At 64.4% G+C, this 17,168-nt stretch overlaps 2 protein-coding genes across 2 annotated transcripts; one reads left to right on the forward strand and one right to left on the reverse strand.

Moving 5' to 3' along the window:
• Positions 1-2,133: 2,133 nt before the first annotated feature.
• On the forward strand, positions 2,134-4,614 carry SMIM1 (small integral membrane protein 1 (Vel blood group)). The gene is made up of 4 exons (XM_008151720.3): positions 2,134-2,190; positions 2,450-2,525; positions 4,056-4,196; positions 4,437-4,614. The coding sequence occupies exons 3-4, from the start codon at positions 4,102-4,104 to the stop codon at positions 4,561-4,563; spliced, it is 222 nt and encodes a 73-aa protein (XP_008149942.1). The 5' UTR covers positions 2,134-2,190; positions 2,450-2,525; positions 4,056-4,101; the 3' UTR covers positions 4,564-4,614.
• Positions 4,615-6,999: 2,385 nt separating this feature from the next.
• On the reverse strand, positions 7,000-13,564 carry LRRC47 (leucine rich repeat containing 47). Its single transcript, XM_054721640.1, has 7 exons — positions 12,906-13,564; positions 10,046-10,495; positions 9,040-9,156; positions 8,320-8,435; positions 7,759-7,861; positions 7,461-7,550; positions 7,000-7,370 (listed from the first exon to the last, which is right to left on the reverse strand). The coding sequence occupies exons 1-7, from the start codon at positions 13,521-13,523 to the stop codon at positions 7,128-7,130; spliced, it is 1,737 nt and encodes a 578-aa protein (XP_054577615.1). The 5' UTR covers positions 13,524-13,564; the 3' UTR covers positions 7,000-7,127.
• Between the last annotated feature and the right edge of the window lie 3,604 nt (positions 13,565-17,168).

Below are 17,168 nucleotides of genomic sequence, written 5' to 3' on the forward strand. Positions count from 1 at the left end.
AGAAAGCAGTCCCCGCTCCGAGGGGTCGGAGGGGCCCTGCCCCCGCCCTGGGCAGCTGGGGCGCCCGCTGGATCCCTCGCCAAAGCTCCTTCCTCTGCTCCCGTGGGACTCCGGCTCCGAATTCTCTCAGCCGGAACTGAGGTCCGTCAGACACCTGGTGCCGGACCTGCCGGCCGCTGGTCTGGTTTGGCTGCTTTTCTGGGCCTGGAGCTGAAATACAGCCGAGGCCTAGATGATGTTCACATAAAATCATCAAACGTGGAAAGAACGTTTGTGAGTTTATTTGAACTAAACTGTCGACAAATGCCCGGATGCAGAACCTCAATGAATTAAGATCATGCTCCGGAGAACGGCGGGTTACATACACTGCAATCAAAGGAGGGACACAGGTGGGTTACATGAAATCCATGGGTGATGGACTAGAGAGGCGGGAGAAAGCAAAGTGGGAAACCCCTGGGATTGGATAAAAAGTGAAATGATGGACACATTCTTAGGTGGGTGCAGGGACAGTTAACATGATAATGAAGGAATTTGTGGCGTCTGTCCTGGCGCCCAGCACATTAGGTTGTGCCCCAGGGGCTCCAGGAAAAGGGAAGTTACAAGTTACCCAGACATCTCAAGGGTGTGTTATCACAGATGCAAAAAGACAGGTGGGCTCAGTTAAGATAAAGGTTGACCTTGTCAGGGCAGGTACCGGCCTAGGAGGTGACTGCCCACAGTAACTGCGTTTAGTTAAAGGTTTTTGTTTTAGTTAAAGTTTAATTTCAGGCCATCCGTTGTGGTGACTTTAGCTCTGAGTTTGCAAGGCCGCCACGCAGGCCTCCCCTGAGCTGTCAGGTCAGCATGTGGCCCCTTTCGTCCACAATGCCATCGGTAGGGAGGAAGGTCAGGGGGTCCCAACCTCAGGCCCAGCGAGATGCTGGGGGAGGAGAGGTCACCCAGGGGCGAGCCCCCCCACCATTGTCCTCGGCTACCACAGGGGGCATTCCCCCTGGTGACCTTCCGGACTGGCCCTTGGCCCTTGGCTGTCTAACTGCACACCACACTTCCCTGCTCCTGCCACGGGGCTCCCGCCTGGGGCCCTTGTCTTGCAGGGCGACCCCTTCGGAGGGAGGTGACTGGGCGAAAGGGGCCACAGCTAAACCTTCCAGCGCAGCGGAGGCCAAACAAAGGCAGAGAGGAGAGCGGCCCCATCGGAGGTGAGGAATGACAACTGTTAACTGAAAGCTGCTGGTGGCCGGGCGGCCCGTCCCAGGCTAGAACCTCCCCTGAGCCAGGTCGTGGCCGTCTGCACCTAAGAGAACAAGCCTTGGAAAAGTCAGGGTAACTTCTCCAGACCCCAGGGCACAACCCTCACGCCAGGGCCGGGCCATGAACCCTCTCCCCGCTGGGCACGGCTGGCCGGAGCCGGTCCCCACTGCGGACCGGGTGCGTGTGTCCATCACGTTCCTTTCCCCCACTCCCAGGGTCCCCGCCCCCCGCCTCCCCGATGGCCCGTGGGTGCCGCGGCGCCCACCCGGCTGTAAGGACACGGCGAGGGCAGACCGCCTGCTCCAGGGAGAACGCCCATCGAGAGATTCTGCTTCTCGGCGTCAGTTTGGCGCCAACAAACTCCCGTTCTCCGGGGGCGACGGGCGGAAGCTCCAGGAGGCGGGCAGGCTCGTCCCGGAGGCTCCCCAGTCCTGAGCCTGAGCTCGGGCGGGCGCGGGAGGCCCCGGGGCGTCGCTCCGCTCAGCGCCCTGCCTGCCCGGCCCTGGCACCCGCCTCCGGTCCCCCCCAGCCCGCAGCCCGGATGGCCGACCGCAGCCGCGCAGGCCGCGGGGAGACCCAGGCCAGCGCCCCGCCTTTGGGTTCACACCCAGGCGCCCCGGAGGCTCCGGAGCCCCGCCCGGAGGTCGGCTTCCCCGGTCCCCGTCCCGCGGGGCCGCATCAGTGGGAGGGGCTCCGATCCCGTCCTTGCGGGGTCCCGGGGCGGCGCGCGCCCAGCCGTCCTAGTCCCGGAGGCCCCGCCCCTAGCGGCCCCGCCCCGCCCCCGCCCCCAGGCCCCTCCCGGGCCGGGCTCTCCCGGGTCCGCTCCCGACTACCCGGCCCCGCCCCCGGCCCCGCCCCCGGCTCAGGAGCCTCGCGGCCGCCCAAGCCCCGCCCCGCCCCGCTCCGGGCGCCTCTCGCCACTGGGACCGTCTGCGCCAGGTGAGATGCGAGGTGGGGGTGCAGCCTCCTCGTGCGTCCGGGGGTGCGGGGGGGGGGTTGGAAGGGGTGTGGGGGCGCCTTGGCGGCGGCAGCCCCCGTCCCTCTGAGGCCGCCGCCTCCCCGGCCTGCGAGCGGCTGCCTGATGCCGGGAGTGCGGGGTGGGGGTCGGGCCACGCGCCGTCCCGGTCCCACGGTCTGGCCTGACCCCCGGGAGCCGGGGAGGCCGCAGGGCCCGCCCTCACCCTCTGTTCTATTTAAGGCTGAGCCCCGCCACAGGCTCTGACCATCTCCCGGACCCCAGGCTGCAGGCCGTCCCCCGGCCAGGACGCCCCTTTGTAAGTTGTGGGCAGCTCAGGTGCTTGGGGGGAAGGGGTCCACGGTGTGGAGCTGCCCTCGCGCTCCCAGGAGCTGGTGGCACCCCGGGGTGCCCACGGCTCGGCGTGTCCCTGCCAGGTGGCACGGCCCCAGGCTGCGGGGACACGGTGTGACGTGTGGGCGGCTCTGAGCACCTCGCCGCCTCTGTGGCTTCGTCCAACCAGGACTGAGCCAGGCGCCCGTCTGTTTGGAACGCGCCTGCTGCGAGTGACCAGAACCCACTGGCCGGCCAGGCCAGGTTGGGGCTGACTTTCGAAGCCCCAGGGGCCCCAGTGGGCAGCGCCCCCCCCCCCCCCGTCCCCCGCCCTCCGGGCTGGTGTGGCAGGGCATCCAGGTCACAAGGCAGCTGCCACCGCTCCCGCCATCACACAAGGCAGCAGGAAGGAGGTGGCTGCCTTTCAGGAAAGCAGAAGCCTCCCCCTGCGGCCCCCCACACCCCTGCCCCTCCCTCACACACCTGGTGACCGGCCGGCAGGGCAGGGGGGAGGTGGTCTTAGCCGGGTGTCACTTGGGGGCAGTGGGCACAGCTGCGGGAAGATAAGAATCCTGCTCACAGGAGGGAAGGGGCAGGGAATGGGCGTGTGAGGCAGGAGCTGGCCCGCCCGCCTGGACCCACACTGCACAAGCTGGGCCTCCCTCCGGCCTGGGGCTGCTCTGAATGGCTGCCTCAGGGCCAGGGCCTAGGGGCAGGGCCGGCTCCCTCCCTTCCCCCAGGGCCTGGCCCTAGAAAGGGTGAATACCAGTGAGCCGGGGGTTAAGACCTGCCTGGGGCTGCAAGGACTGGCTGCTCCCAGCCAAGGGGCCCTCTGTGCTTTCTTTAAATCCTCGCCTGAGGGTTTTTTTCATTGCTTTTTCAGAAAGAGTGGGAGGGAGGGGGAGGGGGAGAGAAAAATGGATGAGACATGTTGACTGGTTGCCTCCCACACATGCCTGACCAGGTTCCTATCGAAACCATGACCCTACGGTCCTGGGGCCTAGGCTCTAACCACTGAGCACACGGGCCAGGGCGCCCTCTGTCCAAGACTAGCTGGGACCCAGGTCAGCGTCTCCCAGGCTGGTGGGGGCTGAGCCAAGTCCTCCCAGCAGGCCCAGGCGCCCCCAAGCCCCGGCTCCTCCCGCCCCCCACAGGCCGAGCAGTCCCAGCCGCAGCCCCCTCCCTTTCCTTCCCGACCGCCAGAGGCAGCCGGGCCCTGTCTGTCAGGGATGGGCAGCAGGAAGCGGTCATCGGCCCTGGCCGGGGCGCCGGAGGCCCAGGCTGGGTGGACTCGTGCATTCCTGAGCACGGCGTTCTTGGACTTGCAGCCTCTGGGGCAGGAATGTCCACTCGGCCCCTCCCACGTGACTGGGCCAGTGGCTTAACACTCAGGTCCTGGGCACCTCGGAAGGCAGAGGTGTGGGTAGAGGAGCCACCCACCTTAGTGTTTCTCCACCCTCCCCGCCCCCAGGGAGACCCTCCCCCTGAAAGCACCCCTCCCCCTCACTGTCCGCAGGGTCCTGCTCTACAGTGAGCCCAGCGAGGCCGCAGCTCCCCACCCCATGGAGCCCCAGGACCCCAGCGTGCAGTACAGCAGGTGGGAGGAGGTCAGTGTGGGCGCTGTGTCCAGCCCAGAAGAGGCCTCCTGCTGGCAGAGGTGAGTGGGGTCAGCCCACTTGTCCCTCCTGCCAGCCTCCGCTCCACATCCCCTGGTGCCCCCTCCCCTGGCATCTGAGCAAACCTGGGTCCTCCACCCCTGCTCCTTCCCGCGGGCTCCCTCCTGCTGCCCACACCCAGCAGAGCGCCCCAGCACCCCACTTCCTTTGGGGCCCAACTGCCCTGGGGCTACTCCTTCCCCCACCTGCACTCAGGGCTCACGTGCGGCCTCTCGCCCTAGGCTCTCCGGGAAGCTGTGCTCGGGCAGGCTGGGCCTCACCCTGAGGATGCTGGGAGGCCTGGCCCTCTTCTGGGTCATCTTCATCTTGGGCTACGTCACCGGCTACTTCGTCCACAAGTGCAAATAGTGCCGGCCGGGGCCACGGGCTCAGGCGCCCCAACACACATCCTGTACAGCCTCTCCCCCATACATGCATCTGTACAGACTCCCCCCATATACATGCATCCCCCTATAGACCCTCCCATATACACACATCTGTATACAGACACCCCCAGAGCATTGAGAGGAGCCGTGTGTGCCCCTCTGCCCGCCCTCCCAGGGGCCAAGACCTGTGCGGGAAGCCACTTCCCAGGCAGAGCAGGGAGCGGCCTGGACCCTCACCCCAGGCCCACCCCTTCCTTCCTTGGGCTGTGCTCCTGGGTGGCCCGGCAGGAGGGGACGAGTGTATTAGTCATTAAACGTCGTGAATGAAAGACACGGATGGCCATGGCCCCCCGAGCCAGGTGAGACTTGGTGCCTGTCCAGCTGGAGGGCACCTGGACAGCTGTGAGGGGCCGTGGCGAGGGCCGGCCCTGCTCCTGTCCCCGGGCAGGCTTCTCAGGACGAGGAGGGAGGTGAGGAGCCCGTCCTCGCGGGCCCTGTGTTGTCCCCGTGTCAGGCCCAGCTGCCTCCAGAGGCCCCTGTGGCTGGTCAGGGACGTCAGGGGAGGCCGTGTCCAGGTGTCTGGCTCTGACCCGAGGAGGGAGGGGGGCAGGGCTCCGGGTCCTGTGGGCCTGCTATAGGGGGCCTCAGGGAGGGTCCTGTCCAGCTCGGGTCTTGGCCTCCGCACCCTTTTGGCCACATCGGGAGGGAGTGTGTGTCGGGGGGCAGCTAGACCACCTCTTCCAGCCTCACCCTCGTGCCCCAGCTAGTCCCTCTGGCCAACCCAGGCCAGGCCGTGGGGAGGTGGGCAGGGGCACAGGCCTCCGTGGGGCCAGTCTGCTCTGGGGGTGCTAGGAGTGGCCGAGGCTGTGGACAGAAGGGGTGCTGATAGCCCCTGCCCACTCCTCCCCAACTTCCCGGCTGCACCGCGGGCTCCAGGCCTCACTGACGGACAGGGATGAGCGGCCTGGGCAGGTGCCCAGGCAGGGAGGGTGAGCAGGGGGCCCATGCTGAGCCAGCGCTGCCTGGGACACGGGGCCTCCTAAAGCCTCCTCCGGGGGCTGACCCGATGTCAGGCGGACACAGGGCCTGGTAGAGCCGCGCACCCGCTCGCAGCCTGTTGCTCAGGAGAGCCAGTGTCCTGTCCGGAGGCCGTGGGGCCTGAGACCTGACCCCCCAGGGCCCCAGCTGCACCCAAAGGACTGGTCCCAGGGCCACGCACGCGGCACAGTCCTTAGGCCCCTGCTGAGTCGCTGCCCAGCCTCTCCTGACAGAAGGCCCGGGGGAGTGGGCAGACCTGGGAGATAGGGCTGCAGGTGGGCCCAGCGGCCCTGGGTTGGCTTTTGCAGACCCTCCGACCCCCACCAGGAAAGCGGCCGGCAGGAGCAGGCGCTCCCACTAAAGGTCGCCACAGACACAGGACGGGGAGAGCGGCCCCAGGAGTGGCAGGCGGGGGGGTGGGGGGGGTTCGTCAACATGGAGGTCGCAGCTGTCACACCACGTGCCACTGAACCCAGGGGCCTGGAGGGCGGCTGGGCTGTGGCCCCCCTCCATGCTCCACTGTGCCCCGCGCACCCCATGCCAGCCCTGACTGCCCGAGGTCCTGCAGTGTAAGCCAGGCACCAACACGGACACTGCACAGGCTGGGGTGGGGGAGGGGGCGGAGCAGCAGGGAGGGCTGTGGCCGGCTCGCCCAAGGACAACGCTGGGAAGGCCTGGCGGTGGAGAGCCAGGTCGGGCCTCAGCCACCACCACGTCCCGCAGAGCAGGCTGGCTGAGCCCACACGCCCCGCGTGCGTCTGGTTCTGATGGCTAAACACCCCCTCCCCAGAACGGACAAACGGTCCTTTGCAGGCGGAGCCCTGGAAGCTAGGAGGCCGCTCCCCTCCAGCCAGAGCCTGATGGTGCAGTCGGCTGCACAACGGCCCTGCGGCCGCTCCCGGACCCAAGCACGTGGCCCCGGGAAGGGGCACAGGCGTGTGCCCACACAACACACGCAGACACATGGTTTCCTGCCGAGACATTTAAAACCAGAACCACCTCCAGTGTGAGATGCTGAAGCCCCACCTGCACGTCTCCCTGGGGACCGGGGCAGCTACCAGGTGGCTACCTGCTCCTCACCAACGGCTCCCGGGCCGCAGGCGCTCCTCGGCATCGCGCCCCTAAGCGCCCGCCGGCAACGCTAAGGCGGCGACCGAAAGCCCCTTTGTGAGAGGGGACCGCCGTGCTCAGCGCACCGCAGCGGTGGGAGGCGATGCCCACTGCGCAGGCTCCGCGGGGACGCAACGCCCGCCCACAGTCTTCCCCGGGAGCAGCTGTGTCTACACGACCCCAGCGCGATCTCACGGGGCAATGCGCTACCATCCAAGGCCTTAGCGAGAGCTGGAGAGGCAGGAGAGTTTAAGCACGTGACAGCATGGCACACGTGACAGCATGGCACGCCTTTACAGCAGAATCTTCTGGAAACTGGACAGAGACCAGGTAACGAATAACTCTGCCCCCATGTGTGAGCCCCCAGAGGGAGGAGCTGTCCAGGTGTCTGGCGGCGCCTCAGCGGATGACCGTCACGTGGGCAGCGGCGATGTCCAGGTCCGTCTTGGACGGGTACACCACCTTCAGGTGCCCCTCCTCGTCCACCACCCGCACCTGCTCCACCACCAGGGGCGCGCTCCCGTCCCGCTCCGTGCTGGGGTGCCTCCTGGGCTCCGAGAGGGGTCCGGAAGTGGCGTCCGCTTCGGTGTCTGAGCCCTCCTCTTTGTTCTCTAAGGTGTATTTGTTGATTTCTGCCATTTTCTGCAAATGACCAGAGATCAGAGGCGGCCCGGGGAGACGCCGAGAGACCCACGCGGTCCTCGCCCGTCGCCTGGAGGCGGCGCTACTCACCAGCACGAGGGCGTCCATGATGTCTTTGCAGACCTGCAGGCTTGTCGCACTCGTCACTTCCAAGAACAAGTCGGAAGTTGTTTTCTTAATCTTAAAGAGAAACCAGGACATTTCAGAAGAGTCGTTATCCACGGCAGACACCAGCAACGGCAACATTAACCTGGGGAAACCTCACACGGTGCCACTCAAGCCGACAGACACAGACCGAGGGCTGTGTGCACGTCGACAGTGTGGCCCAGGCCGGGCCGTGCGCAGCCCCGCGTCACGTGGAAGACAGGGACGCCCGCACCCCGCCCACCTTCGTCTTCTCGCTGTTGGTTATGGGCGGGAAGGATATGACGTCGCCGTCGGCGTCCAGGAGGCAGGGGTACTGCTCCTTCCCGTCCAGCAGGTGGAGGTATCTGCGGAGAAGCCGGAACAGTGAAGCTGCCACAGCGCCCACAGGTTAAACCGGCACATCCAAGCCCCGACCCCAAGAAAGACCGGGCCCGTCCACAGCTCCAGGCACGGTGTCCAGAAACCGCGAGCACGGATGGCTTCTGGGCCGAGGAGGCAGGCCAAGGCCCGCCGTCATTTCCCGCCTGTGAGATCTGGGAAAATGCTGGGGGTGGGGTGGGGTTCGTCTCCCTAGGGCTGGTGGGTGGCTCAGTTCCCCCACCACCTGCATCCTTGGTGCCGACCAAGAGCCACCCTCCTGAGGTGACACAGGCTCCCTCAGCAGCGGCCACGCCACACAGAGCACCGCCTTGTACCCCGCCCCGGAGGGAGGCCCTGGCAGGAGGGATGGACTTCGGGGAGAGGTCTCAGGAGCATCCTAACGGGCGCTGCCGAGATGAAGGACGGGCTGGGGCACGGGCACCTGTGCAGGCCCGAGACGGTCTGCCTCTTCCTCTGCTTCCGGTGCTCCTCCGCCTCCAGCTGCAGCTGCCGCACCAGGTCCTTGGCCTTGACCTCCTTGCGCCCCAGGGGGACGATCTTTGGGGTGAAGCCTCAGGTCAGCTCATGTGGAAACACTGAACCACTCACCCCAGCGGCCCCTCGCCCCATCACCTCCTCCTCCCCCTTCACGACGGGAGCGCCAGCTGTCCCACAGCTGCCATTCCGTCCCTGCATCACGCGTGCTCACATGTGCCTCAGAGGTCACTTAGGAGCCCCCAAACCCACACACCCGGCACTTCTGAAACTGAGCTTAACCTCGAACCCGCCCAACACAGCTGCGTTTCCAAGGCTACAGATCTGAAGGCCGAGGGGCCGGCCAGCAGCGCCTGCCAGGCAGGCCCGGGCCCTCCCCACCCCGACCTCACGCCCGTGAGAGGCCAACGGAACAGGCCAGACCTGCCGGGACGGCTGGCCGAGGTCAGGCCCCGCGGGGGCTTTGCGCTGGGGCTGCAAACCGGATGTTCTGGTTGAAAGCGAGTGAGCAAATGAGGAATCCCTTTCGCGGCCCCTCCTGAGGAGCTCGTGCCCGGGCGTGAACAGGGCCCCCTGCCCCGGGAGCCGCGAGGGCGAGGAGCTGCCCGACTACCTCCAGGCGCGCCTGCACCAGAACCGCCCATCGCACCCTGGAGGGGGCGGTCACCTTGAGGTCCTGCGGCGGGCGGGTGGTGTACAGCAGCGGCCCGCGGACGGCGCGGAGGTCGTGGGTCGCGATGGTGGCCGCCGTCCTCTTCTCGCAGAGGTCCTCATGCAGCTTCGTCTGCAACACGAGATCGCAGGCGATCAGAGCTCGGCGTGCGCGGGCACGAGGTGCCGGTGTGCCAGGCCGGCAGGTGCGCGCCGGAGGGGCGGGAGCTGCCCACCCGCTCGGCCTGCCGCCTCCCGCCAGTAGCCATCTGGAGAAACCGTCCTCGGAGGACAGCTTCTTCCCGTTACCAGCGGTTCCTCGTCCCTGACGCTAGAGCAGTGCTGGAGGCTTCCGAGGAGCCACGGGAACGAAAACTCACAGCAGCGCGGCTCAAACACGGCCCCACGGCCTCTTCCTCCCAACGCCCAGCTCTGCGCTGGACGCCTGCCCTGCCTCTGCCCTCCCGGGCAGGACTCCTGCCCCGTGCGAGCTCCGAGAGCCGCCTGTCCCCGCGGCCACCCAGCGTCTCCTCACGTCAGAGACGTGCCTGCTATTTTAAAAGAGGCACGCAGCACGGAGACAGCCCAGCCGGACATTCATCTCCTAAAACTTAAAGAGCGCACGACTCGCGTGGGACCGTGCTGGCGAGAGCTGCTGATTCTGACACCATCCTACGTGGAACTAAGTGACTCGTTACAGAAGCTCCACCAACCTCGGGAACTGGAGGAGCACCCAGGTCCCAGGGCAACAAGGCCACCCTCAGAAACGGCTCACCGTGAGCTGTGGGTGAGGAGGGACCCCACCCGCACCGCCAGGCACACTGGTTCTGCGTGTGCGAAGTGCCCAGCACACTCGGCTGCCCGAGCCCCGGGGCCGAGGCCCAGGCCCCTCCTGCTCAGCCCACACTGCTCACCAACGCCCAGAGCAGGGCGGCTGCGCTCCCATTTCCCAGGAGAGGAGCGGAGGCACGCGGAGGCGGGGTCTCCTCACCCCCACCCACCCGCTGGCCGCCGGCACCCACCTGGGAGGTGAGGAAGCGCTTGAGCGCGTTGCCCGTCTGCAGGTCCATGCCCCTCACGACGGCGCCCACGAGGAACGGCCGCACGCCCCTGACCTCGGCGCCGGCCGTGACGGTCAGCGGGGCGGGGTTCTCGGAGACGTGCAGCACGCGGAGCAGCAGCCGGCTGGCCTCGGCCACCTCCTCCTCCCCGCCCTCCCCGCCCTCCCTCTTCCTCCGCTCCCTCCTCTGGCGCCGGCTCTCTTCCTTCTCGGGGTCGGCCCTGCCCCTGCACCTGCCGCGGCCCCCCGCCCGCAGGTACTCCAGGATGGACTTGGTCTGGCAGCTGCCCAGCATCTTCTCCAGGCGCCTGTCCTTCAGCTGGTTCCCGTGGAGATTCAGCTCCTTGAGCTTGGGGCAGTCGGCCAGCTCCGCGGGGACCTCGCTCAGCCGGTTGTTGGCGAGGTCCAGCGTCTGCAGGGCAGAGAGCGCGTCAGGCAAGGAGCACCCCACGCCCCGGCGACGCGGCCAGGGGTCTGTCTCCATGAAACACCTGCGCTGACCTCAGGCTCCTCGGGGTCACAGCTACAGCCGCGTCTCGGGTGGATGGCTAGGTCAGAGAACAGGACAGCGAGGGACGGGAATGCGCAATCTAGTTTGACAGCAGGCGCCCCCCAAATGGCGCTGAGCTAACGGGTCTCTCCACACTGACACGCGGCGCAGGACGCACTCACGCCGCGGGCACACAGGGAACAGGGCCAACACGGCAGGGCCGCTGTCTGCCCGAAGAGCAGGGGCAGATGCTGTCCTCAAAATAGGAATCAAGCCGAAACCGGTTTGGCTCAGTGGATAGAGCATCAGCCAGCGGACTGAAAGGTCCCGGGTTCGATTCCGGTCAAGGGCATGTACCTTGGTTGCGGGCACATCCCCAGTGGGGGGTGTGCAGGAGGCAGCTGATCGATGTTTCTCTCTCATCGATGTTTCTAACTTCTATCCCTCTCCCTTCCTCTCTGTAAAAAATCAATAAAATATATTAAAAAAAAAAAAACAGGAATCAAGCCCTGGCTGGTGTGGCTCAGTGGATAGAGCGTTGGCCTGAACTGAAGGGTCCCTGGTTCAATTCTGGTCAAGGGCACATGCCTGGGGTGGGGGCTCGATCCCCAGGAGGCAATCAATAGATGATTCTCTCATCATTGATGTTTCTCTCTCCCCCTTCCTCTCTGAAATCAATAAAAATATATTAAAAAAACAACAAAAAAACCCCAGGAATCAAATAAAAGGGGCGGAAGCCAGACAGGTCTTCAGTTCCCACGGGTCCAAGCAGCGGTGGGGCCGCTGCTGGTCACCCTGCCCCGGGCTGTCCCGACATGGACGCCAGGCCTTTCTCCCCTCAGGCTGGGCTGGACAGGGCGTGGCAAGGCTGTATCCGCCCCCAGGTGACCTGCAGCTCCTCCCACCAAGAGGCGGGGCCTGCACCCAGTCCAGGACCCGGACCTCGGCAGTGGTGACAGGGCTGCCCTGAGCCAGGCTGCACACGGCCCCCAGCTGTCCCCGCCCGCGAGCCTGGAGAGCAGGGAAGGGCTGATGTGTCAGGTCAGGGCGGGCTGGTCTGCACGCAGCGGGCCTGCACACGGCGGCCTTGCAGTCCCTGTACTGTCCAAAGGGGCAGCGGCGCCTGCGGCACCCTCATGCCTGCGCCACAACACGCTGGCTGGGTGGCCGGGACGGCTCTGCCTCCAGGGTGAAGAGCCAGCAGGGAGGGAGGGCGAGGGAGGGCCCTGGAGAGCAGGGAGGCGGGAGGCACCCTCAGGACCTGGGCAGACGCGCTGGGGCGGGAGGCCGAGCGAGGCCCTCCCAGGGGAAGCCGCGCTCCAACCAGAGGACGTGAAACCATATTGGCTCCAAGTGGGATGAGCGCCTGGGAGTGGCCCCCAGCTACTGCCTGGACCTGACTCACCGGGACTCGAAAGCGCTCCCTTCTCGGAGGTAACAACCCCCACGGGGCAAAGCAGGCCGGTCTGAGCCTAGGCGGCGCCCCGTTCCGCTCGGGACCTGCTGCTGGGAAGGACCCTGAGCGCCTGGGGCGCCACCGAGAGCGCCCCAACCCTGGAGGGGTGCAAGGACCGGTCTTTGTTCCAACAGACGGGCTGAGGGCACCTGGGCCCCACTGAGTGAGTGAGCCCCACCTCCGGCAGCAACTCAGGAAAAAAAAAAAAAAAAACTGAGGCAGGATTTTCTTTTCAACTTCAATTTCCCTCGTCACCGGACAAAGGGTTTCACTTCGAAGTTTAATTTCTCTGTGAAACCTGCCGTGGGGAGTCCACACGTGAGGGACGCTGGGTGACAGAGTGAGCACGGCTCCTGGCAGGAGGGGGAGACCCTGGACGGAGTGGTCCTCGTCCTCGCCGGAAGTTTGGGTACGTCCGTCCCGCCCATCCCTCCCTCAGTCCCAGAGGGGCAGCACCTCGGGTCTGGGTAAGAGTCACTAGAAGCGCAGGCAGCCCGTGACACCAGGGTGCCACCCCTCCCTGGCGTGCGGCAGCCCTGGCTGTGGGGCCCGGGCCAGGGCAGGGAAGCCCACTCCACACTCAGGTCTCCCCGGGGGCAGCCAAGCTGATGGGTCAGAGGCCCGGGGACGGCGAAGCCAGGCGCACCGAAGGCAGAGTGCACTGCCCGGAGGGAAGGCGGTCAACCTCGCCGCCTCTCAGCGTCCGCGCCCAGGTCCTGGAGTGGGGAGCTGGGTCTGGGCCACCTCCTGGGCACGCCCCGCTCTGGGGAGGGGAGTGGAAGAAGCCGAGGCCGGGGTTACTTGGTTGGGGGGCACATGGGGGGACGCATCGCTTCCCGGCGCCCAGCCCGCCCGCCCGCCGGTCGCCCTGCTGACCTTGAGCGAGGCCAGGTGGGCGATGTCGGGGCTGAGCTCCCGCAGGCAGTTGTCGGCGGCCGCCAGTTCGCTGAGCAGGGGCAGCGCGCCGGGGCGGAAGAGCTCGGCGGGGAAGGAGTCCAGGCAGTTGCCGGTGAGGTTGAGGGTCTGCAGGCGCGGGGCGCAGCGTGCCAGGTCGGCGGGCAGCTCGCGCAGCCGGTTGCCGCTGAGGTTGAGGGTCTGCAGCTGCGGGAGGCCCGGCGGCTCGGCGGGGCCCAGGCCCTGGCCCGGCGGCAGCGCCTCCAGCGCGTTGCCCGACAGGTCGAGCACGCGCAGCGCGGGCAGCGGGCCGAGCTCGGGGCTGAGGCCGGGGCCCAGCGCGTTGCGCCGGAGCACGAGGCTCTGCAGCTGCGGGAGGCCCCGCGCCAGGCCCGGGCCCGGCTCGCGCAGGCTGCCGCAGCCGCTCACCTCCAGGTAGTGCAGCAGCGAGAGCGAGAAGAGCCGCGGCGGCAGCCGCCCGCCCGCCGCCCGCACCCGCTCCTCCAGCGCCGGCCCCGTCAGCAGCAGCTCCCGCCGCCGCTGCTGCTCCGCCAGCTCCAGCTCGGGCCAGGCCTCCGACACGGCCGCCGCCGCCGCCATCGCGCTGCCGCTCCCGCAGCCCGCGGGGCGCTTCCGGCGTACGCGGCGTCACTTCCGGCGCTGACCGGAAGGAGCCGCGGGGCCAGCGCTCCGGCGTCCGGACCACCTGGGCGCCCCAGGTTCCGGCCGCGCCTCTGCTCGGAGAGTCCGGCCCCGCCCGGCCCGAGTCCGCACCACGGAGTCGTCCTCGCAGACTGTGGGGAGCAGCAGGGATCGCGGGGGCCGCCGCGGGGACCCTGTGACAAAAGGCGGAGTGACCAGCCCATGGACACGTGCACCTCCCGACCCACCGGCGATGCCCGGGAGAGCGAGGGCCCCAGGAGGCTTAGAATCCGGGCTTCGCCGCTGCCGTGGGGCGGGGCGGGGCGGGAGGGCGCCGGGGGGGCGTGGTCTTTGGAGTGAAGGGGTGCCAGTCTGCCGGGTGCCGGGTGCTGTCCCCTCTGGTCCCCTCCTGACAAGGGCGCACCTTCCTGGCCCGGGACACGGGAAGGGGCGGTGGCGGTGGCTCCTTTGGGAGGATGTGTTTGGGGCAGCTGGGTGCCGAGAAGGCGCCCCCCGCGTGGGCGGGTTTGCAGAGCCCGCCGGCCAGAACCCGCACACCAGTCCCACACCAATCCGGCAAATTTGGGGGGTCCTGTGGTGCTTCCCTCCAACGCGGTAAACAGGACGTGGAGAGGCCACTGCCCGGACGTAACGGCTGCTGTTGATGGGAACTTTGAAAGCGGCGCTGAGTCCGCTCCAGAAGGTGATGCGCAGCGCAGCAAACAGCAGTCGCACAGGCGCCGGGTCCTGGGCAGGGCAGGGCGGCGGGTGGGTGCCGTCCCCACAAGCCCGTGAGGGATGCGAGGTGCTGAGGGCACCAAGGCTGTGACGTCACTGGCGATAGGCAGGCCTGTTTCCTTCCGTCACGCCCTCATGGCCCACCGTCCGCCAGTCCTCCCTGGAGGTCATTGCGCAGCACACCTCCCCCCAAAGCAGGATAAGGCATTTGGAAGTGATTTTTGCTGTTGTAAGCTGTGATACCTCAAGTTCAAGTTAGTAGCTATTTGTGTAAGGAAAAAGCTGCACATAACTTAAAACAGAGACAGTTGTAACATCACCCACCAAAGCTGATAGAAGCTTAAACCCACCCCACACGTGTGCAGAGGAGGTGCTGCCATTTTCCTTACTTGAAAAGCAAACGGCCTCACTGGTTGGAGGAGACAGGAGACTAGGCTGGAACCCCCAGGCGGCCCAGCATTCCCGGCCACCTGGCTTTACTGCACAGGGTAACGGTGGTCAGCAACTTCCTCTGCTTTATCTGCAGTTTAAAATCTTTTCGCTTCTTCAGCAGTAAATCCATTTAGTAAATCCTAACTTATTTTAGGACCAAACTCTCTCCTGGCAACTTGCCATTCAGGCCCCCGGTCAGCAGCCTGGCCCGCCCTCTGAGTGCCCGCCCGCCATCCCCACGGGTTTACAGAGGGAAATAGGACCTACAAATTGCTTTTAAATTATCGAAATAAAAGTGAAAAGTTTAGTGACCTTTTTATTATATGAATATTCTTGGGGTGAATTAACTAAGTCTGAATAGCAACAAAAATATATTACTCAGATATTTTATAATTCTGATACCTGAAATATAAATAGAAAACTATGTTGCTAAAACATTAAAAAGTTGCAAATTTTCATGAAAAGTATTTACATTTGTATTCTAATGCCAATTTATACATATAATTCTTTTAAGTTAGATTGATAGGCTATTCTGAAATATGAAAAGAACAAATATTGTTAAATACCCACAACATATTCATGAATAAAAATTCAACTACTAATTACTGTTCCAAATCCAGATGCTTCCTTACAGCCGACAGAGCTCACAGTTCCTTTTACACTTTTACCCTGATTCTTGGTTCAATAGGACATGACTCTGTAAAGCTTTCACGGCCACAATCCACTGCCACGGATCATTTCACCACAAATGCATGAAGCTTCTGTAACCAGCAAGGCTAACCTGTTTTATTATTTTTATTTAAAAAATATTTTTATTGATTTTTAGAGAGCGAGGACAGAGAGAAACATCTATGTGAGAGCAGAACATCCATTGGCTGCCTTCTGTGCACCCTCTGGGGGCGGAGCCGGCTGCCTTCTGTGCACCCTCTGGGGGCGGGGCCGGCTGGGGGCGGGGCCGGCTGCCTTCTGTGCACCCTCTGGGGGCGGGGCCGGCTGCCTTCTGTGCACCCTCTGGGGGCGGGGCCGGCTGCCTTCTGTGCACCCTCTGGGGGCGGAGCCGGCTGCCTTCTGTGCACCCTCTGGGGGCGGAGCCGGCTGCCTTCTGTGCACCCCTCTGGGGCGGAGCCGGCTGCCTTCTGTGCACCCTCTGGGGGCGGGGCCGGCTGCCTTCTGTGCACCCTCTGGGGGCGGGGCCGGCTGCCTTCTGTGCACCCTCTGGGGGCGGAGCCAGCAGCCTGGGCCTGTGTCCTCCCTGGGAATTGAACTGGCAAGCTCTTTGGTGAATGGGACAACGCCCAACCCAGCCACACTGGCCAGGGCAAGGCCAACCTGTTTTAAATGCACCTAGTTTTGTCAATCACTAAAAACCAAACATTTTACAACTATTTTTAAGTTACATAGAAAACATTATACCTATTTCTTAAAAGTTTTGTTTGGAGAGAAAAGAATGGTTGCTCAGTTAACTTTTCTGATTATTGTTTAAAAAAATGTTTTATCTGTATTTCAAAAATGGATTAGAAAATGGCCAACATCTTTGTGAAGCCAAAAAGGATCATTTTGTGATCATCTCGGCCGCTGTACTCCGCTTGGTTGAGGAGGGTTTTACCTGTCTCCCCACACTTTAGTAATTTTTAGATAGTTTTGTTGGTGGACTTGCTCAGTATTTCTAGTCAACCATACAAGGTGTTACTTTACCAAAAATGGCGGTAGATTAGTGCGAATCCACGGGTGCTAACGTGGCTGGGCGCACACAGCTCCAACAGCTATTCGTTCACGTGTTGTTTCCCGGGCTGCGAACTACAATACCGATACACCAGCTGTGTGGTAAATGCCATCCCTCTGGCCGGCTTTCCGACAGCCTGCCGTGCGCTCGGCAGTGGGCGTCAGGCCCCTGCCACGAGGGGACGGAGAGGGCAGCTGCTGGGGTCCCGTGGGGCCTCAGACAGACACTGGCTCCCTGTACCCCTCCCACCCCCCAGGGTGCCCTGGAGATGAGGCAGGTGGAACTACCTCCTGGGGGAGGGGCTGGGCAGGAGCTGGGAGGAGACTGGATTTGGGGGTTTGGTTGCGTCACTGGGAGTGATGTTTTGGGTCTAAGTATTATCTGGATCAGGGGTCCTCAAACTTTTTAAACAGGGCCAGTTCACTGTCCCTCAGACGTTGGAGGGCCGGACTATAATTTAAAAAAAAACTATGAACAAATTCCTATGCACACTGCACATATCTTATTTTGAAGTAAAAAAAAACAAAACGGCAAAAACACCAGCATGTGGCCCATGGGCCGTAGTTTGAGGACGCCTGATCTGGATGTTTGAGAAAAGTGCCCTCAGCTCCAATTCCGGCCTGGCTTTGAGGGGGATGGGGATGGGGATGGGGATGGGGACAGGCCAGCCCAGACGTGAGTGCTGGAGGGACCAGTTCTTGGTGACGCCA

The sequence above is a fragment of the Eptesicus fuscus genome, chromosome 9 (genome assembly GCF_027574615.1).
Source record: "Eptesicus fuscus isolate TK198812 chromosome 9, DD_ASM_mEF_20220401, whole genome shotgun sequence".
Classification (NCBI taxonomy): domain Eukaryota; kingdom Metazoa; phylum Chordata; class Mammalia; order Chiroptera; family Vespertilionidae; genus Eptesicus; species Eptesicus fuscus.